The 25,531-nt window shown below is 40.7% G+C and overlaps 1 protein-coding gene across 1 annotated transcript in view; it reads left to right on the top strand.

The window, feature by feature from the left end:
- Positions 1-25,531, top strand: part of JAM2 (junctional adhesion molecule 2) — a 40,433-nt gene that overhangs the window by 6,363 nt on the left and 8,539 nt on the right. The window contains exons 2-4 of the mRNA XM_069785311.1: positions 18,775-18,840; positions 22,558-22,671; positions 23,897-24,049. Coding sequence (XP_069641412.1) covers positions 18,775-18,840; positions 22,558-22,671; positions 23,897-24,049 — 333 coding nt within the window. The remainder of the gene's footprint in view (positions 1-18,774; positions 18,841-22,557; positions 22,672-23,896; positions 24,050-25,531) is intronic.

Below are 25,531 nucleotides of genomic sequence, written 5' to 3'. Positions count from 1 at the left end.
GGTTGTTTTGGTACCAGATAATGTTGACAATAGGGGCTTTATTTGCTGTTCACAAACTGCTAGCATAGTACTTGGAGGTGATGATGGAACATGCATTCTTGAGAAGTGACTTTTGCTCAAATTCCTATAATAAAGAAACCAAAATGATTATGTATTATATCTCAGCCTGCAGCAAGTGCCCAGTATGAATTGAGAGAAATTCTTGGGGGTGGTATGCTAAGGACTTGTGTGTATTGGCTAGAGCTGGGTTAGAGTTGGAGAATTGTTTGTGCTTAGCATACTCGTAAACATACGAGGACACAATATGCAGAAAACCAGAGTTTGAATACATATTATGTGAGTTAGACAGCAGTTTACCACTTGAATGTATAGACAGTACCTATCCCTGGGAGGCCCTGGTTCATAACTGAAGCCTTCTAGTAGCTGTACTGACAAAAATGAGTAAAAATATCTGTAGAATGTGTGTGTGTTTAGGTGCATGTTATGGCTAGCTTTTGTGCTCCAGTACCATTTCTGTTTCTATAAAATGGTCTTAAAAAGTAAATATTGGTTCTTTGCCTGTAGACTGTTGGGCCACCTAAACTGATTTTTTTTACCCCTCCTCCAGTCTATCAGCTAGTCAACCACAAAGGTGAGAAATTCTCTCTCAAACATCTGGCTTGTTGTTTGTGGCTTTTGTTCTTTGTACCCTTGTGCCATATTGACTGGGATTTCGGGGAGTGTGGCAGGGCTTTGTTGCAGCTTTGACACCATTCAAACTGGTGGTGGTGAGCACTTCTGAAACTGGGTTTCAAGCAAGCTGTCCCATGTATTTAATAATGAATTGCTATACTTCTGTGTTTGGGGAGGCTGCTTCCCTGCCTAAAGACAGAAAACCCAGAGAGGGCACAGTGGCTTTGGTGTGCCAAGACCTGTGGAGGAGGGCTGCTGGCTGGGAGCCCCTGCAGGTCTGGCTTGAGGCGTTGCTCGGTGGTGTTGGCTGCGGCGTTCCGAGCTGCTGTTTTCACGCTGCAGAGCTTTGCTGGGTCTACTTGACTGGTGTTGATTAAGGTGTTAAGCTTGCTTGAGAGCCCGAACATTTTTAAAATGTAGATTGGGGGAAAGTCAGGCCCTGCTGAGAATAAAGCACTTAGCTGACCCATGCTATATGAAAGGTATGTGCGTTAATTAAGTTAACTCAAGTTGTGCAAGTTAATTCTAAACAGAATATATGCTTTCTGTAATAAATGTGACATGACTGAAGACTCTTTAAATGCTGCTGCTCAATTAAACAAATTTTAACAAGATGTCTGGCCAATTAAGAGGTTATATGTCAAGATCTGGAAAAGGGTATAAATTTCAGTAACTTCTAACAGATAAATGCATATATTTCGTTGCCTGAGATTTAGGAGATTATAATTAATCAGTGACTTACGCTGCAAATAAACAACTACAGCTTGTTTTGGATGTTTGCAACTCCTAACTGTAGGAGTCATTAAATGAAGGAGGATTATCTCTAAAACCAAAGTAGTAGAATATCAAAGGAAGACATAACTGGTATCTGCTTAGCACTGTTCAGAAACAAAAATGCATGCTAAACGTTGCTGGGTTGAGTTCTTTTGTTGTGTGTTGTTGGTTTGTTGGTTGGGTGGGGTTTTTTTGTGTCTCTGTTCATCCCCCCTGCTTTTCTTTAAAGAACAAACATGTATCACAAGGTTCTCCTTGGAAGGTAGGGAAGGGATCTGTCTCTTTTTTTTTTTTTCCTCCTCTAATGTCCACATAAAGTCCAAGTAAAAAGATCATTAATAGTAATGCTTAGATGTTGGAAGAGTTTGTGTGGAAAAGGTCTTTATCCTCTGAGAAGACTTAGTAGCTTTCCATTTAAATGTCAGTAAATATTTTTATGTAAAAGGTAAATGTTTTATTTTTAGCCAGTATTTGAGTATTCTTTGTATCTTGCAATGAATGCTGCTGGTGCCTTCTGTTCACCAACATAACAGTCCTCCCTGATGTAATGTGATTCACTGATGTCATAATCACTTGAGAGGCTCCTGAAAGGAAAAGCAATATTTCAATATTGAAATAGAGCAATACAGCATCTGAAAATGTAAAAGAGAGGGAGGGTTGGGACAGCCAGGTGGTAGTAAGGGCTCATGAGATTTTTATGATACTGTTGTAATATTGGAGTGACTAGTAAAGCAAAGAAATTCAGACACTCCAAATTCACTGGTAACATCAAAGTTGGTGCCTGGGAGAGGAGGTAGAGAGAAGTCACCAGATGCATCCATAGTGGAAGTATGCTTAGGCATCAAGAATCAACCCTTTGGGCTTTGTTAGTGTATGGTTTTGCTACTTGCCATACAGTCTAAGAGGTCTACATAATTCCATTTGTAAGTCAGTTGCTTTTTTTTTTTTTTTTTTTTTCCCTTTTCTAAGTAAGGCATACGTCCTGGACCTCAACTACTGCTGTTTGAATTAAGTGATACAGAAGTCTTCTGAAATGTATTAGATAAAAAGTAAAAGTGATTCTTCTTTTTCTATGTGCTCAGTTTAAATGTTGTTGAAATGATGGCTCAGGGGTACTTCCCGAAGTTAATGTATTTCTGGCGCTCATCTTCGGAGCCTTTCAATAAATAATGTTCTAGGGGATAAAAGTCATCTGGGAAAGCTGTTTATCAACAGGGAATCAGCACCATATGTAGAGAGACTAACTAAAATACTGTTTTCAGCTCTACTTTTCCCCTGTCACCGCATACTTTATTTCTTATTTCATTCATGTTCCAGTTGTATCTCTAGCTGAGTCCTCAAGACTGTAGCAATCCATACACAGATGCTGTTAGCTTTCCAGCTGTATTCAAATTCTTAGCCCCCCTTTTTTTAGGGGGGGAGAAGGGCGGGAAAACAGCTACAAAGGTTTTGCCCAGTTGCCAAGGAGTGCAGTGGCTTTCTAACACAAACAGCTGTTGGGAGAATGCACTGATTTTTGTGAGAGAAGAATGAAGTGATGTCTCTTTATAAGCATTTGAACTTATTTAAAGGTTATTGAAAGCTTTTGAAAGCTCTGTAAACAGGGAAAGAGAAGGGGGATGGCCAGTTCTTGTATGTACAGACTTTCAGGTGCAGAACATTTTTCTTGAGTTAAAGCAAACTTAATGTCTTCTAAGGAATATCAAAGCTGTGCAGAAGGTTTTTTTCTAACCTTTTTAAGCTAGTCTTCTGTCCAACAAAAAAGTCATAGAAAACTTATATTTCCTTATGAAAATGTTGTAAAACTTTGACAGATACTTTGTCTTCTAGTAAAATAATAGAACTGAAAAGAACAGAATATCTATATCACAATCTACTAAACCCAAAAGATTGTTTTACACTTCACTTTGGAAAGCTGGGAATAAGTCAGTATTTAGGATCAGCCTAGCATGTGATAAACTCTGAACATAACTGGTTTTAACTTGATGTAATTGGGGGGGGGGAGCAAGTTGAACTTGGATCTTATTGGCATCTTAACAATTGATTGTATACATCACTGTATGTTCCCTCCACCCCCAAAGCAAAAGAGGAGCTTGAGGGTGGAACAGGATGGGCAAGGAACAGAGCTGCTGTTCGTTACTGAATCGATGCTGTACCTATGGATTCCAGCAGAAATGAAACGTTGCAAGCAGTTAACGAAATACTGGGAGGGGGTAAGGAGGAATTTGCCTTTCTTTTGAGGATGAATTAGCTCACATTGCATGAATACAAAGAGAAGGAGAGGGACAAATTGTAACTAGAGAGAATATCAATCAAACTAACAGTGTAGCTTGTGTGTCCAATATGTACATAAAGAAGTTGACTGGAGTCCTAGTAACCCTGTTTACAGGCATACTATTTTAAAATAGTATGTCCAGTATAGGTGTGTTAGTAACTTAAACACCTTCAGGTTTGGGGTGGGACTAATCATCTGAAAACTAGAAAAATTAGCTACTGCATCATGTTGCTGTTAAGGCTGCAATCCTGCACCATTGTGCTGCATTTGAATCCCTTATAACTTTATGGAGCCCTGCTGAAATCTTGTACATAAAAATGTGGTATGAAATCTGATTATTTTAGATGGTCAATTGTGGTGACGAAAGGGTAGACAGTCCATGTTCTTTAGCTGCCTCTGCCTTGGGATGGGAAACGTGCTGGCTGGGCAGGTTGTATCCAAGGAAGTTGCTATGGCTAAATGTGGCACGGAGCTTAGTTAAGAAATCAGTCTATTTAAGTAGAAGATATGTGTAGACTTGGCTATGAAGAGTTGCATATCTGTAAGGTCTGAAGTGGATACTCTTTCTTGTGAAAGAGTAATTAATTTTGTCTTAACCTGTTCCTTATCTGGCCTAAACCAATACCTGGCACTTGTAAACATAAACCATAAAAGCTTATGGGCTTATTTTACAAAGGCACTTTCAGCAGAACTGTTGAACTTTTACTTACTTGGTGACGAGTTCCTCTTCTAGAAGAGAAATGCTGGTAGCAGTCTATTATTCAACAAGCGATCTTATTCCCTTTCTTGGTTTCTTGACCACTCAGCTCTGCTGATGCTAGCTCTGTACCATCCAGGCTCATTGCAAGAAGGTCAGCCTTGCAACAACAGTGCGAATAAATATATAAATGTGCCAAGATCCTCTTATTACTAAAATACATTGTTCTGTGAATTTAGAGCTGAACTCTGAAGACCTTGTTTTGTGTTTGGGTTCCATGTGATCACAGTGCTTAGGCTGATGTGCGTCTGCCTGTATAATCTGTTTGCCAGCGTAGTCCTTAGCCTGTTCTTCAGTCATCTTTCTTAAAAAGAGATCCTTAAACTGAAATTAGTTGACCTGAGTTGAAGGAGCACAAACACCTTCAAAGTGATATTATTTAGTCTTATTTCTAAAGGAAACTTCAGTTTAAGCAATAATAGTGTCACACAAGTTTCTAGAGCATCAGTATCTCATGAGCAGTTGGTTATAAAAGGAATATGGGCAGAAGCAGGCAAAGCAGATGGCAAAACAGTAGTTTAAAGCAGCATATATGCCTATCTGGGAGTCATGGTTTCATGAAATGTGTTGATCTATTGACTCTAACAAGGATTCTAGAAATGTAATGCGTGGTTTTGGATGATATCATATCTTATCTGCACTGCAGAGTATTCCAGATATAGCCATTTTAACCACCAGACTTTTAAGCACAAAGTTGCACTTCAGAAGGTAGTGACCCAGGGGGCTGAATCCTTAATCAGATATGGTTCATTAAAAACAAACAAAAAAAAACCACCCAAAAAAACAACTGATGGATTTAAAAAAAAAAATAATTAAAGAATTCCCAGCTCTACATGTTCCTGGTACTATTTCTGCCTCTGAACTGTAACTAGATTGACTATGTAATTCTGACCGGATTATTTGTCTTCCATACAAATCATTCTGTCTCCTGGATTATTTTTTTGTTGTAGTTTTACAGCATTACAAAATTGCTGACTTTGTTTCATTTTTGTGAGAGTGAAACAGCTGATACTTTCTTAGTTCAAGTACCTGCAGACAAGATCATCAAATCTTATAACATGAAGCAGCAAAACAGTGAATTGTGAATGTTAGCTCACATACTGAGCTTTCCCTTCTGATGCAGAGCAGCAGTGTGTTTCATTAGTGATCCTTACCCAAATATTCTTGAGGATGTGGCTCCTAACACATCTCTTCTGTTGAAAAGCTGTGATGATCACCAAGTTAATATTTACACTTGATTTAAAAATAAATAAAGCACAGAGTTCATCTATTATGTTTATTCCTGTTTCCTGTGTAACTTTCCAGTGTTGTTGTTCTCATGTTTTCTAATCTGAATACCCATATGTTGTTTCGCTTGTGTAGCTTTTAATGTGATGAAGAATGTAGTGCGGTTGTTTTGTTTTTTGTTGGTTTTTTTTTTAAACCTTCTTCATCCCCTTTAAGGAAAACTTGGCACCTATTATACTGTGACCTATTGTTCTAGCTCTACCTTCCGGAGGATTTCTTCTAATCCCCCTTCTCCTTTAAGCCTGCAAAACATCTCTTTGTTCTAGCTCCTCTTGATATGTATCAGCCTTAATTGAGTTGAGGGAGTGGCTTCAGTCTTGTTCAAATGTGCCAGAAGGTGCTTCTATAAAATCTGATATTAAAGAACTAAATTATCTATTAAAGGCCTGTAGAATTAAAGCTAAAGATATGCATTTGTACTGTAAACTATGATGTTGATTGAAAGTAATAGTCATCAAACATGACTGTTAGCTACTTCTGGCAGGAAGAGACTATTGAGCAAACTTGGCAGTGCAAGAGATCATGTGTGAATGAAAATGGGATGAGCTAATTTGGCAATTGCATTTGGATTATTAGGAAGGGTTCACCAAATTCTTTTGGCCTGGAGAGAAGTGGTCATCATGTTCCCAGCTCATATTGGCAGAGAATCTGGTCTGTAGTCCGGAGGAAGAAAGTTAAAAAGCTAAGTTCAAGTGAAAATACTGCCACCACCCCCAGTTATTGGAAACATCTCAGAAATCCCAAATTCACAAAGCATTGCACAAGGCTCTTGCTGAGTATTTGTATTTAAAGAGCGTCCTCCTGTTTTTGGAAAGACTGACTTTTGGTTTTTTAATGGACATGCTAGCTAGAATGACATCACGGTATGTCCCAAAATCAGCAAAAATTGAATGGGAGAAAGCCTGTGTGACACCCTTTTTAAAAACTCACCAGGAGGAGTTATTCTTACATCCACTGCGTATTAGTATAGAAGTATATTCTAGGTCAATGTGTGCTTCAGAGAGAACAATTTTTTTTTTTTTTTAAATTAATGTATTTCAGATGTATCATCTGCTTCAGTGGGGGACATAAGACGACAATGCTGACTTGGCTTTGATCATTACACTTTGCTGAAAATGGGACAGTTGGGCATAGTTGGTCAAATTAGCTACCCTACCTGCTACTTAGGATCTGTTTGCAATGCACAAATCTGGTTAGTTAGGTACTCCTATACCTTTAGAAGCCAGAACTTAATACATACTCATATGTACTCATCCTCTGCAGTGAAAGCACTTTGTAGAAATGCTGAAATTGGAGCACATTGATGTTCTTCCTAGCATCTGGAAACATGATCCTACAGTGAGAGAGCTTGAAAGACTTCACTGGTTCTGAATGAGCAGGGACTCCAGTTTCATATGGTGTTTACTGGAATTGTATCTAATGCTGGTTGGCACAGTTGGAAAGGAAACTAAATTTGTTTTCAGGCTTTTTTAGCTAAGTCGTATGTGTATTTGTAGGTATATAAATGATGTGACTTCTTGAAAGTGTTTATCCTTTTCAGATTGCTTGGCAATTCCAGCAAAAGTCATGTAAATGTTGTAGGAGATTTCAGAGATCTTTATCTTGAATTGTGGGCCAGAATGGTTGTGGGGGGCCTTGGGGGGGTGGGGGGAACGCTTGTTTCTTCTAGTTTCCGAACTTGCTTGTGTTTCAGGGCTGACTTTATGGTTCATGTGAATCAGTCTAGTACTGTGGACTTCAGAGGAACATGCCAGTTTGCGCTGGGTACCTAGATTTGGGTTGTAAATTTAATAATCATTTTACGACAATTTCTCTAGGTATTTGCACAGGCAAGTGTTTTGCTGAATTGTTACACCCAGTAATGCAACTGCAAATATGTTTCTTCAGATGACTGCTGTAGTGTGTGATATGAGGTGGGTGGGACAGCAGTGTCAAGGGGCTTCTACTTCCATAGCCTATTCTCATGGTCTTTTGAAACGCGATGGTACTAGACACAAATTGTCAGCATCCTGATGCATCTTAAAATAAGCAACAGCTGAAGCAGCTATAGGCTTGCACTGCATTTACAAGCTGTTTGTGAGCCGCCGCTGAGTTGCTGTGGAAACCAATGTTGAGCAGGACTGGGAGAGGGCTGGAAAATAGACTTTTTTGTGAGAGCCTGACTAGTTTAAAACCCCATCCCCCATTTTCAGGAGCTCCCTCTGAATTGCCACGGAGACAAGAAGAGTAGCGGAGTTTTGAGTCTTGTAAAAGTGTGAGCTATAAATATTTATTTGGTTAATAGCATATGCTTTCTGGATTGTCTCTGTTGGAATGAACTGTATGCTACACTGAACCTTTGCAAACTGTGAATTGAAACTGTTCCTCTCTTCTGTGTGAGTAGAAAAAGAGGAGGCACCCCCCCCCCCCCAAACTTCGAAGGGAATTGAATTTTACATTTTGATTATTAATTATATAAAAATTAATTATAAATTTATTTTTCCCCAGAATTTCCCACACCGTCTCATGCAGTAATCTTTTGTTGGGACTGCTGAAAGCACTTGGGAGGCTGTTCCATTTATCTGGAGTTGTGTTTTGGTGTTCAGTTTCTTCAGAAAGGCTGACCTAAATAATCTCTTCCTTTCTTGTCCCATGCCACTTTGATTTTTATTCCCTACTTTCTCCTCTACAAGCACTTCCAGTTTTGTGTTTCCAGGGCCAACTGTCCTTGGGGCTCTGCTCTGAAAGGAATCATTAACATGATCTTAAACTCTTAGGACTACTACTGATAACTTTAGATAATCGGTTCTGAAAACTTCAGTCTTTCATTACTTTTTCTTTCAAGATTTTTTTTTTTTTTGCTTAATTTGAAAGTTAAGAATAAAGCCACCATTAGCTGGTGTGCTAGCCTTACAGATTGCACTAAACAGTATACACAAAGCTGAGAATTAACTCATTCTTAGGTTAGCAGTATAAATGAAAACGTCTTTGCCAGTCTGCTCTGTAGTTGAGGCATTTAACCCAAGAACTTCGTTCCCCTGTGAGACTGAGAGCTCCTCCGATCATCCAATACCAGATTTTAATACAGGTAGAAATCCTGCTCTTAAAGTCACTTTCTGGCAAAGCTTCTGTTCCCCTGTTTAAATAACTACTGGCTGGATGAAAATGCAGTTCTGCATTCTGTTTCTCATGTGATTTCCATCATGAAGTTAGAGTTACTGAAGCTGATGAAAACCTACTTTCAGCAACAGATGAGTGTGAAGGATTGTTTTTATTTTTATGCTACATCTAAATAAAATAGCAGGTTTTTGTATTAGGCTCTAGACCTCTGGATATGTAATAAGTAGTAAATCCAAGAAAAACTATTGAACTTGAGCAGCTTGGCCATTTAAACTCTTGTCATTTTAGCCTAAGTTTTGGGTTTGTTTTGTTTTTTTGTTGTTTGTTTTCTTCTGAATCAACCTACTGCTAGTCAGGTTTTTCTGTTTGGAGGAACCACCCTAAAGTACACTTTAAGGTGACACCTTGCTTTGGTGCAGTAGAGGTCCTGCAGGCAAGATACCTTAAAATTTAACTGGTTTGTCTTACTTGAGTGTCTGTAGATGATTTTTTATTATTATTATTAAACTGCTTTTGCTCTTAATTTGAGATCTTTTAATAAAAGAAGGTGGAGAGAGTATCTGCTGACTTCCCAGCAAGACACTTAATGTGTATGTTATATATCTAACCAGTCTACCATCTGGATGCTGGCTGTGTTATCAGCTTCAAATGTATAGCTCTGCTCAGGAGAGCAAACAGAGTGGAAGCTGACTCCATTGTGTATGGCTCTGAGTCTGGGCTGGAAGGGGTGAAAATGCCTTTGGGTTTTGGGGAAGTTATTTTGGTTTCACTGGGGGTGGGGGGAAGGTCAATTTTGTGTGTGTCAGATAGTCAACTGCAGAGATGGAATTTAAATTTTGTAATAGCTGCTCTTCCAAAAGAGAAGCCAAACTAAATACGGGATTTAGCTTTTTTCTTCCCCCCACCACCCCAGCTCTTCCTTTGCTCCAAAAACCTAGTCCGTTTCTCCATGAATAAAAGATCTGTCAGGAGTTAGGAGAGGGCTTATATAAAAGGAGGGGAGGGACAGGTAGCAGGTATCTATGCGCACAAATTGTGGTTCATTACAAGGCTTTTCATGAGATTATTAATAAATCTCCTTATGGAAGAGGCACTGCCTATAGAAGTTAAGCTGTGTTACACTGCCAGTGAGCTTTTATTCCCTGCATCCCCCTATTCTTTGAACCTTCTGAGTATCTAAAAGCCTGCTTCTTCTGCTGTATCTCTGTCATTCTCAAGAGTCAAGACGAAGATACTGCATTTCTAGTACTGTCTAAGGAGTGAAAATAACTAGCCATATGTTTTTTTTTCCTGATGCTTGAAAAACACTACCGGTATAGATACACTAGAACAACTTCTTTGTAGTGCTGGGAAACCAGCAGTGCATCTGCTCATATTGAGGAACAGTTTTCCTTATAGTTGTAAGGACTAAAAACTTAACTTCCTTGTTAAAAGCAGTTTCTTCAAGCTGCTGGAAAAGCTTTTCCCGTTTGCCACTGATGTAGGGTAGCACATGTGTACATAGTGTAGGATCCCTAGGTTTTCTTCCTTGATTAAAAACATCTGCAAGGTCTATGTCCTAATTAGCCAGTAAGAGTGCTAAAAATCTTGCCACATATTTCACAGCATGTTAAGCTACTCTCAAGAGCTGTATGTGTTACCACCAGGTCTCAGAGACCTGCAGCAGCTCCGGGGTCTGAACACTAAAACTTGCTGTGTTTAAGTCTAGCAGTTTCCAAAAACACAACAGAAGTGCTTCTGACAGCTACCACATAAGTAAAGGGGCGTGGCTGAGAAGTTCCTTTTGTGTTTTAGATCCCTTTAGCTGGTCAGCCAGAAAACGTGCCTTCTCTCTTAGCTTACCATCCTTTATGCAGTCAGACTATGCCTATTAAAATACAAACTTGCTCTCCACATCTGGGCTTAGATGGATTTATTATTCTGACCCTGCAGACCCCCCCCTTCAGACTAGTCCCTTATTTGTTTTCTGTGGCTGAAGATATGCAGGGTTGTTTTTTTGTGAATCGGATAAACTCTAGCCAAAGTAAATCCTGTTCTATTATTATTCTTTAAGATTCAAGAAATTTTGTAACTCAAGATAACTGAAAGACTGAAGTTGAACTTTTTTTTCCTTTTTTTTCCCACGATGTGGGATAATTTCTTCTAGCCCTTGTCCAAAATTTGAAGTCTTAATGCCATGTTTATGTTAATGTTTCCTTAATGTAGCTGGGTTTACTCCAGTTACTTCAGGCTACATTTTGGTGCTTAAATCACCAGTTTCGGAGATTGGTTAAGGACTCTGGCCAGCACAGGAGACTCCTGCAGAGGCTGTGAATACTCCCAGTCTCTCTCCAGCATGTTTGCTGGAGGTTAGCATTTACCAAGCAGAACTGATGGAAGATGAAGGCTGCTTAAACACTGACCACTGACAGCAACGTGGCTGGGAAGAGTGGTGGGTCTGAGCTCTGGCTGCCTGTTGTTAACTGTTGGAGTTAATGTAGTCTAGCGTGCCAGTTCCATCATGACCAACGCTGGTAGCCTTTCGGTTTTAGCAACCACATCTTAGACTACTAAGAAGAATGGGAGTTAGTGATGTGTGGTTTGTTTTTTTTGTTTGTTTTGGGGTTTTTTTTTAAGATGTTTCACAACTAATTCTGTCCAAAGGTAGATAGCTTCTCCTCCTCCTTCCCCATTTGTGGACTATGTAATCTATGGAGTACTTCTCTTAGAAAAAAATATGGCAACAAGAGAGCCAAAACAGACATGAGTGTTTAGATGATGGGACTGTGGCAAAACTTTAGGTATCGTTTAAGTACCTCATGGTAGGTAGTTACATAGCTGAGAAGTCTGCATCAGCATCTAAGCATGTCGCCGATGATTTATCCTGAGGTGGTCACATGTTTGAAGGATGCTAACGCCAAACAGATGTCTGGTTTCCTATTCTCTTTCAAGGATTTCAGTAAGAGAACTGGCTTCATTATTGCTTTATTCTTGGGACATCAAACTTCCTAAACTTACAGTATCCTCTGAAATCCTTTGTTAGGCTTTGCTCTAGACCACCTGCTATTTAGAACTTGGCAAAACAAATACCACAAGACTGCTTTTTCTCTTGTACTTATAACTTTGTTTTGATTCTGTTCTCATGTAATTTCCTCCAGGCACACTGTTTCCTTTGATTTGGTTTGACTAATACGCTTTTCCTTAATGATTCCTCCAGCTAGTAGTATCAGTTTACAGCTGTGTGAGTGATTATCAAATGGAAAGTGTGTATTTTTGGGGTTTACTTCTAAACGAATGAAGTTACTGACATGTAAGAGTAGGGTTTTTTTTCAGTCTATATAAAAGCATTTGATGAACAGAACGTTTACTAGTACAGTAATAGGTAATCTTTTCACTATTGCTCTTTATATGGTGAATTAAAATCCAAAGCTTAAATCTTGAACTCTGAGTAATTGGCAGAGGCAGTTCTAAAAGGACATTTTAAGGAAAAGATGCTCTAGCTTTAAAGACCTCTTCTGTCTTTGATTGATTGGAATATATAATGGTTTTAATTTGGTCAGCTATCTCTGCACTACCTTAAGTTACTGTTCAGACTCTACTGCTTCTTGAAGAGGGTCATCTATGTGTGTGTTTTGTGTGTGTGAGGATGAGGGCTGTGTGTATGTTGAACTTCTTTCTTTTTCTCTGATTTATTTTGTACTTATTGCATAACAGGATATTTGTGTATTCTGTAAATCCCTTGATGCAAGGGGAAATATGGAAACTGCAATTGCAAGCTCCCAATACAAAGTATGCAATGTAATTTTGTGATAACTTCCATAGTGAGAAGTAAGTACCACGATCCTGTCCTGGAAGTCATAAAACATGTTTACTTATTGTGGCTTCTAGCTTATGAATACCTAGACCATGACAGTGAGCTGCGTGACAACTGTATTAAAGAGAAGGAGAGAAATTTCCAGGTCCATGAAACAATGAATGTAATACAGTGGTGAATTGCATGCATTTGACGTGTTTTGTGTCCAGACAGAGAAGGTTGATGTGCCAATAATTTATAAATTGCTTTACCCACACACTGGAGTCTTAGAAATGCTTCCTACTTATCAACTGTTAGCTGCTGTCAGAGCCTCAGAACAAAATGTTCCTCCCCATCGTGAACACATGAAGGAAGATGTTATTTCAGTAGATAAACATGATTTGTTACCTATTGGCATATAGGATATGGGGGTGGTTTCTGGTTCTAGAAACAATGTGGTTTGGGTAAAAGTCAAAAGGTAATTTTCTTTCCATAAATCTAAATAGGGCTTAATACATTAAAAAGAAAATGACTTAATGACTTCAGGCTTTATTCTAGACCAAGCTTGGACAAAAACAAGGAGATGGGCTCTGTATGGATACGCAGGAGTGTTGCAAAAATGAGTGGTTTAAACCGCTTAAATAATCACCGTCAAGGGTGTTAACAAAAATGATTTAATAGGAATTTATAAAAGCACGACTTCAAGTTTGATGGCAAGATTCACTCTATTACTTAATACATGGATGAAACAAAATCAAGTTAGAATAAAACTAGAATTATTTATACAGAGACCGAAGACGCAAAAGGGTAAGAGAGAAACATACAAGAAAAAATCAAGTTAGAATTGATTTTTCATGACTTGCGCAGAGATCGGGGATGTGAAAGGATAGGGGAGACCCTTCTGTTGAGTCATGAGGTTCAGAGAAGACCCCCTTGCTTTCTAAACTCCTGATGGAGCTTAGGGGTGGCTGGATCCACTCCTAGTCCCAGACTTGGTCAACAGTTTACGTCTAAGAGAATTATGTGTGTAAGAGTAGTCTGAGGTTCATTCACAGTTTGAGGTGAATCATAGGATTTAGAAAAGGCAATATTTATACTATACTTGCTATAGGATACCCGGGTTAATTCACACACGCATGCACACAGATACTAAGAGGGAGATAGATACATATATATAAATGAAGCAAAGGTATACCTGTTAAAAATTCCCCTTGAGTTCAGTGAACATATTCACATCAATTGTCTCAGCATTTTTCTCAATGGGCAAAGGGTTGAGCCTCAGGGAGCAAAGGATATCAGCCTAGGTGCCATCATCAGCTTCTGGTGATGGTCGTCTGATTTTCGCAAACTCTTGAGTTTGCAAGCTCTGAGAGGCGTCCCCCCCAGAGGGAGATGCTGGTTGCAGCCTGCTGCAGTCCCGGAGAGCTCAAAGGGCCTCACTTAGGACAGCTGTTTACAGGTTCACGAGATGATTTGCTTTAGTCTTCAGCAAATTACTGGAATTCCAGTTGCACTGGTACCATTTTCACATGAGCTGTGATCCAGATAAGGAAGGCTCCAAGGCTGTCAGGGAATAACCAAAACCAGATAAGGGATGCTCCAAGGCTGTCAGGAGATGACTAATATTCCTACTCCCATATCCCCACCTCTGCCAGGTAACAGGGGTCCTTGGTACGGTCAGTGCTGCTCCCCGCCTTAGCCATGCAAAAGTTCCTGGTACAGTCAAGGGATGCTTAACCACCCAACTCATTACACAAATGCTAAGGCCTAATGGGATTTCCTGAGATCATAGAACAGCCCAGGAGGGGGAATGTACCACCACAAGGAGTAATGGTTACTTTGGGAGGTTCTGGAGAAGTGGTTCCTTCCTCTGGTTTCAATGGCAGGGGGGTCATTTGGGTTTTTTTTAATTTCTTTTTTAAAAGTTCAGCAGGAAAGTTTCCTTTCTTGATGGGGTAGAAAAAAATTTCCAAGCACTATTTGTAATGCAAATATTTTTTGCTATTTCAGTATTCTAAGGGTACGTAAATGGCATTGCTGGAATTGTCATCTTCACTTGTTACTTATTTTCATATTATAAATTTCTGCTCTAACTATTTTAGGGTAACGCAAAGGTGATGATAAAACATATGAAGGACAGGATAATTGCACACAAATTTGGTAATGTGCATATATGAAAATTCACTTTACATTGCCAGGTGTGAAGCTGTATGCTCTTAGAAACAAGAAATGTTGGACATACATTTGGAAGCGGGCAAGGGGATGGTGAGGCATCTAGAAAGCAGCAACTCTGAAGAGTAATAGAGGGGTATGGGGTGCAGGTGCCCAGGCCCTGGCAAGGGGGGCTGCAGGGTGGCCTCTGTGAGGAGAGGCTGGGGCTGCCTCGAGCTGGACTGTCGTGGTTTAACCCCAGCCAGCAACTAAGCACCACGCAGCTGCTCACTCACTCCCCCCCCATCCAGTGGGATGGGGGAGAAAATCGGGAAAAGAAGCAAAACCTGTAGGTTGAGATAAGAACGGTTTAATAGAACAGAAAAGAAGAAACTAATAATGATAACACTAATAAAATGACAACAGCAGTAATAAAAGGATTGGAATGTACAAATGATGTGCAGGGCAATTGCTCACCACCTGCCAATCGACACCCAGTTAGTCCCCAAGCAGCGATCCCCCACCCCCACTCCCCCCAGTTCCTATACTGGATGTGACGTCCCATGGTATGGAATACACCGTTGGCCACTTTGGGTCAGGTGCCCTGGCTGTGTCCTGTGCCAGCTTCTTGTGCCCCTCCAGCCTTCTTGCTGGCTGGGCATGAGAAGCTGAAAAATCCTTGACTATAGTCTAAACACTACTGAGCAACAACTGAAAACATCAGTGTTATCAACATTCTTCACATACTGAACTCAAAACATAGCGCTGTACCAGCTACTAGGAAGACAATTAACTCTATCCCAGCTGAAACCAGGACACGGACACAGCCGGTTCCAGCCGGCTCCGACCGACCCCCCGCGGAGCACGGCTCAGCCCCGCAGCCACCACGGCGGAGCCTCCAAAAAGCCTGTGTAAGAAAGGGCAAAACGCTGCCCGGCTGTGAGGGGAAAAGGGTGAGAAACAGCCCTGTGGGCACCGAGGGGAGATGGGGAGGATCCCCTGCAGCCTGTGGAGAAACCACTGTGGAGTGGGTATTGTCCTGCAGCGCATAGAGGACCACGCTGGAGCAGATGTCCACACTGCAGCCTGTGGAGAATCCCACACCAGAGCAAGTGGATATGCTTTGAAGGAAGGTGAAGTGCATGGAGGATCCACGTTGGAGCAGGGTCCTGACAGTAATTGTGGCCCACAGAGAGGAGCCCACACTGGAGCATGGGAAAAGTGTGCAGAGGAAGAAGCAGCAGAGGGGAGCTGTTATGGACTGACCACAACCTTTATTCCTCACAACTGCTGCACTTATTATATTTTTAATTGGCAATAAATTTAATTAATTTTCCTGAAGTTGAGTCTGTTTTGCCTGTGGTGGTAATCGCTAAGTGATCTCCCTGTCTTTCTCTTGACTCATGAGCTTTTTAATTTTATTTTCTTCCCTGTCACTTTAGAGGAGGGGAAGTGAGAGAGTGGCTGGCTGGGTGTCTGACAGTTGGCCAAGGTCAACCCATCACAACAGGATGCAGTGAATGAGTAACTGAACTTTTGCTACAGTGCCAGGGACTCAAATACCTATTCTGACTGTTGCTCCATGACTCAAGGCAATGGTTACAGATACCAATAGAACTGCAATCTGTATTTTTAAAGAATGCTGAAAAAAACTAGACAATTACGGATGGTAAGGGTTGTAGGAGCAGTTTGGATGGAGAATTCCCTCTGTAGTGCCAGACTTGAACAATAAGGAATGATCTTTAATTGAGAAGACAGCCATGATGGTGTATGGGATGAGTACTGTTTAAGATCTTCATCAACGATATAGACAGTGGGATTGAGTCCACCCTCAGCAAGTTTGCAGACGACACCAAGCTGAGTGGTGCGGTTGACACAGGGTTGATGAAGGGATTGAGAGCAGCCCTGAGGAGAAGGACTTTGAGGTACTGTTGGATGAAAAGCTGGACATGAGTAGACAATGTGTGCTTGCAGCCCAGAAAGCCAACTGTATCATGGGCCACAGTTAAAGAACAGTGGCCAGCAGGTCACGGGAGGTGATTCTGTCCCTCTACTCTGCTCTGGTGAGACCCCACCTGGAGTACTGCATCCAGCTTTGGGGTCCTCCGCACAAGAAAGACATGGACCTGTTGGAGCAGGTCCAGAGGAGGGCCACAAAAATAATCAGAGGGCTGGAGCACTTCTCCTATGAAGACAGGCTGAAAGAGTTGGGGATGTTCAGCCTGGAGAAGAGAAGGCTCCAGGGAGACCTTATTGTGACATTTTAGTACTTAAAGGGGGCTTACAAGAAAGATGGGGACAAACATTTTAGTACGGCCTGTTGCAATAGGACAAGGGATAACGGTTTTAAACTAAAAGAGGCCAGATTTAGACTAGATATAAGGAAGAAATTTTTTACAATGAGGATGGCATAACACTGGAACAGGTTGCCCAGAGAGGTTGTAGATGCCCTATCCCTGGAAATATTCAAGGTCAGGTTGGATGGGGCTTTGAACAACCTGATCTAGTTGAAGATGACCCTGCTCATTGCAGGGGAGTTCAACCACATGACCTTTAAAGGTCCGTTCCAACCCAAACCATTCTATGATGGTACCTTCATACAAAGAAAACAGCATGCTGACTCAGAGCTGTGAGAACCCATAGCTGAAAGCCCAAATGGACTCACTCAAGTGAGAAATGAGGCACACACTTCAATAGAAGTAATCAGCTGTCAAAAGAAAACAATAAGAAGCAAAAGATTCTTGGTCTGTTCATATCTTCAGATCAAGACTGGACATCCATCTGCTAGGCTGTGTGCAACTCTTCCCCCTTTAGGCAGGGGAAAGGGAAATTAATTCTTTAGGGATGAACAAAGGAGGTCTGTGTACGTGAGAGAGGTAAATAGCAGGATTAGACTAAAAGGAGTGAAGCAAGACTAGTTCCTATCATTCAGAAGAACATTATGCTTTTAAACAAGCCGTGTTTCTAAATATTGTTGATAGGGAGAGGCGCTCAGTTCTTGTTCATGCCCTCTGTAGCAATTGTTCTGTTGGTTGCTGCGGGTGGAGGAAATGGCTGCACTAGAAGTGTCCATGCTGTCTTCAAAACTGGTCCTAAACCAAAGGGAACTTGAGATGCTTTTGGAAAAAAAAAAGTTAATGTAAACAAACCAGTGTAAACAACAGTATTTAGCTGTTCTTAAGCACTTGGTAGTCTTGTAGCCCACCATGAAGTAATCGGAATAACTGTGACCGACTCTTGGGCCTTGCAGGAATGCTTCTGAATCATGAGGGAACACAGCGGAGTCCTTTCCTGGGAGTAGAGCAGCTCTTAAGAGAGGATGTGTAGTGATGTGCGATGAGGGAGGAGGTAGCTGGGTGGGGGTTGATATAGGGCTAGTGGTTACTTCACTTGTTCTCTCTGGAATTTCAGTATTCCCAATACAAGAGATATCCAAGAATGTATGGGGTTTTTTTCTCTTTGATACAAAACTATAGAAATGTTGACTAATGTTTTCCCTCTCATTTCAACCAGAATTTGAGGTAACCGCCAATTACTGCACGCATTTTTTTACCTTGTAGAAGCTGTACATGGTATTCTCCAGTAAACATGCCTGCCTTGTAATAGGAATACAATGGAAAATACACTTAGGGATTAATACAAGTCTCCCAAATTAGAAACAGGCTGAGACATTACCCTAGTGTAAAACAACGCCTACTGTTTATATAGAACTTCTCACATGTAAATATTATCATGCTATTGTAAAAGAGAAAGATTACTATTTTTTACAGGTGCCAGGGCATGGAGAGGAAAAGATGAATTGTTCAAGGCCACCTACATGGCCAGCCCTGGTCTAGCTCTTAGTACCGTGCGTGCTCTGTCTAGCAGACAATATCTAATCTGTCCAGTGTAAGGAGGTCTTGAAAATGTTGCTTGTAGCTGCGAAGCACATATGGAATTACAGGTGTTTATTGCTGAATTGTCTTTTTTTTTTCTGTCCCCTTGCAGATCGTAGAGCATCTGGAATTTCCATTGAAACGGATAACAAAAACGTAAAAGCAGAGGAGTTTAAGGGTACTGTATGGGCATTGCTGTGATTGTTTTTAATATATACACAATACATGCAAACTATGTATACAGAAGCTGTGCAGCTGTTAAGATTGTCCTCCTCTTTCCTGAAGGGTCCTGCTTCTACTCTCTCCATTGAGTCTCTGTGTAATCTTGGTCTTGTCCCCTTTTTCTCTTAGCTGATGTGGGCTTAGACTAGACGCTCCCCAGAGGTCCATTTCAACCTCACCTATTCTGTGATTCTCTGACTTCTTTGTCAGTCCTGGTAGCTCACTCTGTAATTTCTGCCTGGTTTTCTTGGACCCAAAATGATGGGAACTGATAGAAAGGAGAAGCATTAATTAACTTACAAGACAGAGAAGTGAGGGACTAGAGAGCGAACAACTGTAAGTCAGCTAGTTGTCAGTAACTATAATTTAATGGCTATTTTTAATTGTCAGTAACGATAATGGCTGTTTATATATGTATATGTCATATGTAAAATGACAAATGACTTCCAGTAATTTGCTAGAGAAGTTAAGGAGGCAGGGAGAAAAACCTGATGTTTGCTGGGTAGATGAGAAAGGGATCCTAGTAGTGTGTATATGAGATATGTGGCAGGTTTTGTTTGTTTGTTGGGTTTGGTTGGAATGGAGAGAGATGGGAATTTGGGAACTGAAAGAACTGTTTGCTGAACTTTAGGTTTTATTCATCTGTTTTGAGGTAATAATAAAATATTTTGGAGGTCTCTAAAGCTGTTAGCTGGGCTCCTGTCAAGTATTCTTGTAATTTTGGGGGAAGAAACTCTTTAATACATTTAGAGCTCAGGACAGGCAAGAGGAGAGGGAAGCTCTTCAGGTCATATTAAAGCTTGATTAGGTTCTGTCTTGTTATATGATATATGGCTTGCATTTTTGGTTTTTTGTTATCTGTTCATGATAGAGTGAGATCAGTTTAACATAGCTCAGACGCCATGGTGAGTTCTTTTTTTGTAGCAGCACTAAGCAAATGGCAGGGGCTGATAGATGTAGCTCTTCAGCTGAATGCAGCTGATCTGAAATGCATTTTTCTTTTCTCCTCCAACTCCTGTTACTGTAGAGAAGCGTGGTCAGTCACTGGAACAGGCTCCCCAGGGAAGTGGTCATGGCACCAAGCCTGTCAGAGTTCAAGGAGCATCTGGACAACGCTCTTAGTCATATGGTTTAGTTTTAGGTAGTCCTGCGAGGAGCAGGGAGTTGGACTCGATGATCCTTATGGGTCGCTTCCAACTTGAGGTATTCTATGATTCTATAACCAAATGATAGCTTCCAGACCAGATGTAAATCCAAATTAAACATTGCCCAGACTTCTCCAAGATCCCAGAAGGTTCTTCCAGGCCTCGCAGAGCCTGTGCTGATTCACAGCATCCTGTGGGCCTACCTTAATGCAAGTCAAGTAGACCTGTTCTGGAAAATACCTCTCACTGACTCCATTAGTATGGGAAAAAGCAGGAGAGGGGAACTATAACTAAGGAGGGTTTTATGTTGTATCTGCATGCACTCGCTTTCTTCCATTCTGTTCCCTTTCTCCAAATAAGATCAGTGGGAGGTCATCGATGCTAGCTTTTTCTGAAATGAAAAAATGTGGCATGCAAGAAAGGGGCAGCTCATTCAAGACGGAGGTGACTTGTTCAGCTGAGAACACTTCAGCTGAGCTGCCTCTATGTCAACTAATATAGACCAGCTCATGAGACCAGCCAGCTGTCACAAGGTCAGTAGCAAAAGCAAGTTGAGCTTGAATGATGGGTTTTCTTTGTTAGAAAGATACAAAAACAAAATGGAAAGGAAACTTTAGCAAATCTTAAGATTCAGGAAGCCTCCACCCATCCACTCAACCTGAAGTCAGGAACCTCGGGCTTCCTGAGGGCACAGCATGTTTTTCGAAGAGGCCAGTGTGTATGTAACATGTTTCTGGCAAAGAATGCCCTCCTGCCTCAATTTTTCTTTCAAGTCTGGACATTTTTTCACCTATGAGAGATCACGAAGGCTACCAGTATGGCCCCTTTGAAGATTTTTGTTTCCCTACAGAACAGACCTGGGAAATCAGACTCTAAAGGGTGAGTGGGTAGATCTGTCATTAGCTCTTAATTGCCCTTCAGCTGTGTTTGCCGAGACTGGAAGCAAGCCTGCTGGTAAATGCAGATTGACTGTATGTTTGAGCGGTGGTTGTTTGTCTCCTGAAAGCTAGATAGGCATTGCCAAAACTGCAAAGGCTTTTGATCCTCAATACTCTGGCCTATATTGGAAGATAAGCAGCCTAAAGGTGGCAAGACCAATATTGTATTTGTTTCTTTTACAGAAATTTCTGGGAGATACTAAATTTTATTTCATTAATAGATTTGGAGCCAGTCAGATGTGTGGTTGGATTCTTTCCTCTGATGTTGTCTCCCAACATCTTATTAATACCTTGACTTAAGAGTTATGTACTGGGGAAAAAAAAAAATAAAATATATATTTCAGCATGCTGTTCCATGCACAATGGAACTACTGAAACACTGAGTTTTTCCCAATAACTCACCTATACGGTTTGTAATGTCTTCTCTCCCTCTTTGGTTCCCCCATAATAACTATAGGCTTGACCACAGACCACAATTACTATGATGCAAGTGAAGTTCAGTGGTGAAAGACCTCACACAACACTCTATAGATTCACAAGCGTGTTGTTGGATCCCCTGACTACCAGAACAGCCCCTTTGCCTATCTGCTACCCCTGCCCTACTCATCAGCTCACCCAGCTTGAAGTTTGCTAGTGAATTACACCTCCAGGCACACCAGGTTTAGGGAAGATACAAATGCTGCACACACACCACACACCCCCACTTCCAGAAGCCAGCACCACAAGCCCAGGGGTGCCTACACCCCCAGTTGGTGGCCCTAAGTTTACTCAAGCTAGCACTCCAGGCATACGTGCTGTGAGGCTCACCAACACACACTCCCAACATCTGTGGCCCCTCCAGCTACTGATGGAGAGTCTCTCACTCGCTCCAGTTGCCCACACCACAGTCCGATTAGTGTGTTTGGACACTGATGGTCTTTGTCATCGTCTCTGTTAGTCCCTGTCTGTCATGTTTGTGTCTCTGTGTTTTTGTTTGTTACTGCACCCTTTACTTTTTACCACTTTTGCATTGAAAAGGTCCTTGATTAGAAAACCTTAATGAAGCAGATTCTCACCTTCCACATACCCTAACAATAACTAGTGTGAAATTGTAACTAAATACCTAACTTACATAGGAGAATATTTAACCATCTTACTGGTATGTTTTCCATCTGCATAAGTTACACATTTAAACAAGTTAAACTACTGATACTGAATTCAGAATGGTAATTCACAAAATATTGTTGATAACAGGGTCAGAGTCCTTTTTTAATAGTGGTCTGCTCACTGATGAGAATATTTAAACCTAAAATGACGGTAGTAATACAGAATCTGTGCCCATCCAACATGGGAATATCTAGTCCCCAACACCTGAAGTTTGATCCAAAGGCCACTGAAGTATGGGAAAATTACTAGTTTCTGTTTCCTCATTGTGTTTATGTAAATGTGGAGATGGTCTGATGACATCACTTTGAGAAGTAGATCTGGCCCTTGCTCACTGCTCAAGTTCTTTTGAAGGGGGAATATTAATTTCATGGAGCCTGAATGTGTACCAAACAATGCTAAAGTCTCTAATTTTCTCTTTCGTGTTCTTCCCCCCCCCGCCCCCAGAGGCTATTCTTAGTTGCAAGCACAAATTTTCAAAAGGGATGAGCTTAAGAATAGAATGGAAGAAAATCCAGTCTCAAGGAGTCTCATTTGTGTACTACAATGGTGAATTTACAGGTACAGTACTACAAACTTAGACTGATGGTTTAACATGTCACTCTCTAGCATAGATATCAACTCTTTTGGGGGGAATAACATTAGGAAAATGACTGAAAGAGAATGCTGTTGACTCTTCATACTGAACAGCTGTCCTTTTGAGGAAAAGAAGTCTTCCCCAAGGGGAAAAAAAAGCATTTCTTAATAAAATTGTCAATGATTAGTTACCTTTTTAATGAAGTTAAATATAATAAAACTCAAGACTAAGAAAAATGGCACTGCACTTTCCTTGACGTTTTTCAAAAATGAAATTACATTCAAATATAACCTTCCACAAACTACTCTAAGCTCTGCACTCCTATCCTACAAAGACATTTCGGAAGCCTTCTGTAGACCTGGAGGTATGAATAATGCAGCAATTTTTATATACATAAAATATAAATGCAGCTGTATATTTTAAATTATTTGTATTCTTTTCAGAAGTGGCATTTCTGTTTATATGTTCTGAAAAGGACTTACCTCAGCTTTATGTGTTGAAGTAAATATGGGTCTTTGGTACCTTGTACACAATAAATGAAGGTTGAGAAATAAAATAAAAGCACAGCAATTTTGTTAGTTTGTAGAGCTTGCAAGATGTGCTGGTCTTGTTCATGACCTTGGGCTTTTCTGCATATGTTTAATTTAGAGAAACACTGGAACTTGTGGTTCTGCATGTGCATGTAACTTTAATTTCATAACAAGCTGTAAAATGAAAAAAAACCCTCATTGTAAGAAGCCTGATGGCCATATCTTTGCAAAATCCATCAAGTATTTCTTGCCAAGTTAAAATGTCAAATACTTTGCTGTGGTCTCACTCAAAATTCTTTCTGTAAGGTAATTAAGTAAGTGATTGCTATCCCTCTAGTGGAAAATGATGTCTTTTTTGTCACCTGGCTACTGCTATACATGTTTTCTTGAAATATCTGCAGAAAAAAAAGCATTCCATCTTCCAACTAGAAAATGTATGAAAGATGTAGGGTTTTTGAACTGATTTTTTTTTTTTTTTTTTGTACTAAATGGACAAGTTGTGGAAGGTTTTTACTGTCTTGGGAGGGGGTTTACACATTGCTCCTTGGTGATAGATAACTAATGCTGAACAAATGAGCAATAGTTCATAAATTGTACGTGCTTTCAGAACAAGCCAATGAGACGTAGACATTTGCTCTAAGCAAAGAGCAGAAACCTCTCTGTCTGTTCCCCCTTAAAGGTGATCTTCGAGGCCGAGCAGAGATGCTGAATACAGGAATCCGTATTAGAAATGTGACTAGAAAGGATTCTGGAACCTACCGCTGTGAAATCAGTGCAAAGAGTGAAGAGGGGCAACGCCTGGGAGAGGCTACTATTACTCTCACTGTATTGGGTACAAACTTTATTACTTGGGCTTCTGTAAAGAAATTGAATGATGGCAAGGGGTGTTGAAGGTAGGGCTGTCCATATGGTGTGTGATTGCTGGGTTTTTAGGTCTTCTTTGGGCTGGGTTTATAAACACACATGCATATGCACATTCTACAACATACTTCACAAAAGAGCTTTGCAAAATGCACACTTGCATTAGAAGGGAATATAACTAGGGTTTTGTTGATATGAATGTGGGTTTCAGTTCTCAAAACTTAGCAAGTACTGCTGATTTATGTGATAGTGAAATTTCCATTTCTAAAACCGAAGTCACTCAGTGACTGAGAGTCTGCATAAGCTGATCATGGTGTTTGGCACTGGAAAGTCAGCATCTGTCAACACTTATCAAATATTCCTAAGCAGCAGTTCATTCCAGTATGCTACAGTGTCCTCCTGTTTTTGGAAGGAGAAACTGCTGCAGTGTCTGCGCAATGCCAGCCAGCGAGCTAGCAATCTGTGGACTTCATTTACAGGAGAGATAGTGTTGGCTTGCGGGGGTGGTTGTTCTTTGTGTTTTTTTGTTTGGTTTCTTTCCCAGTTGGGGAAAGTAGGGAAAAGTGAATACTGAGCACACTTCTTACATTGTTCCTCGTGTTTTTCCAAGTGGATGAGTGGTAGAGGTTGGTAGTTTTCTTCTTTTCTCTGTAAAGGGAGAAAAGAAAATATTTTCCTTTTTAGTTTCTGTATTGTTTTTTTCTATAAAAAAATAATTGATCTTTTAAAATTATAAATAAAGCCTCAAAGTTCTTCATAAAGGATGATAAATTTATGAACTTCTGATTAGCTCCAACAATGAGGTAATGCCACTTTTTCTTTCTTTCTTCCACTCTCTCAACAGCTTTCCTCTTTTAAATGTGGCTTCTGAATTTAAAGTTGAAATCTTGGAGCCTAAAGGAGAAGGCATGTGTGTGTGTGTGTGTGTTGCTGTGCTGGTTTTGGCTGGGACAGTTACTTTTCTTCATAGTAGCTAGCATGGGGCTATGTTCTGGATTTGTGCTGAAAACAGTGTTGATAATTCAGGGATGTTTTCATTATTGCTGAGCAGTGCTTACACAGTCAAGGCCTTTTCTGCTGTTCACCCCACCCCACCAGTGAGTAGGCTGGGGCTGCACAAGGAGTTGGGAGGGGACACAGCTGGGACAGGGATATTCCATACCATACGGTGTCATGCTCAGCATATAAAGCTGGGGGAAGAAAAAGGAAGGGGGGACATTTGGAGTGATGGTGTTTTGTCTTCCCAAGTAACTGTTACGTGTGATGGAGCCTTGCTTTCCTGGAGATGGCTGAACACCTGCCTGCCCATGGGAAGTCGTAAATGAATTCCTTGTTTTGCTTTGCTTCTGTGCGTGGCTTTTGCTTTACCTGTTGAACTGTCTTTATCTCAGCCCACGAGTTTTCTCACTTTTACCCTCCTGATTCTCTCCCCCATCCTGCTGCGGGGGAGCGA

Source organism: Haliaeetus albicilla, chromosome 6, assembly GCF_947461875.1.
Source record: "Haliaeetus albicilla chromosome 6, bHalAlb1.1, whole genome shotgun sequence".
NCBI classification, from domain to species: domain Eukaryota; kingdom Metazoa; phylum Chordata; class Aves; order Accipitriformes; family Accipitridae; genus Haliaeetus; species Haliaeetus albicilla.
The sequence above is the reverse complement of the archived record's forward strand: the minus strand, read 5'-3'. Positions and strand labels throughout refer to the sequence as shown.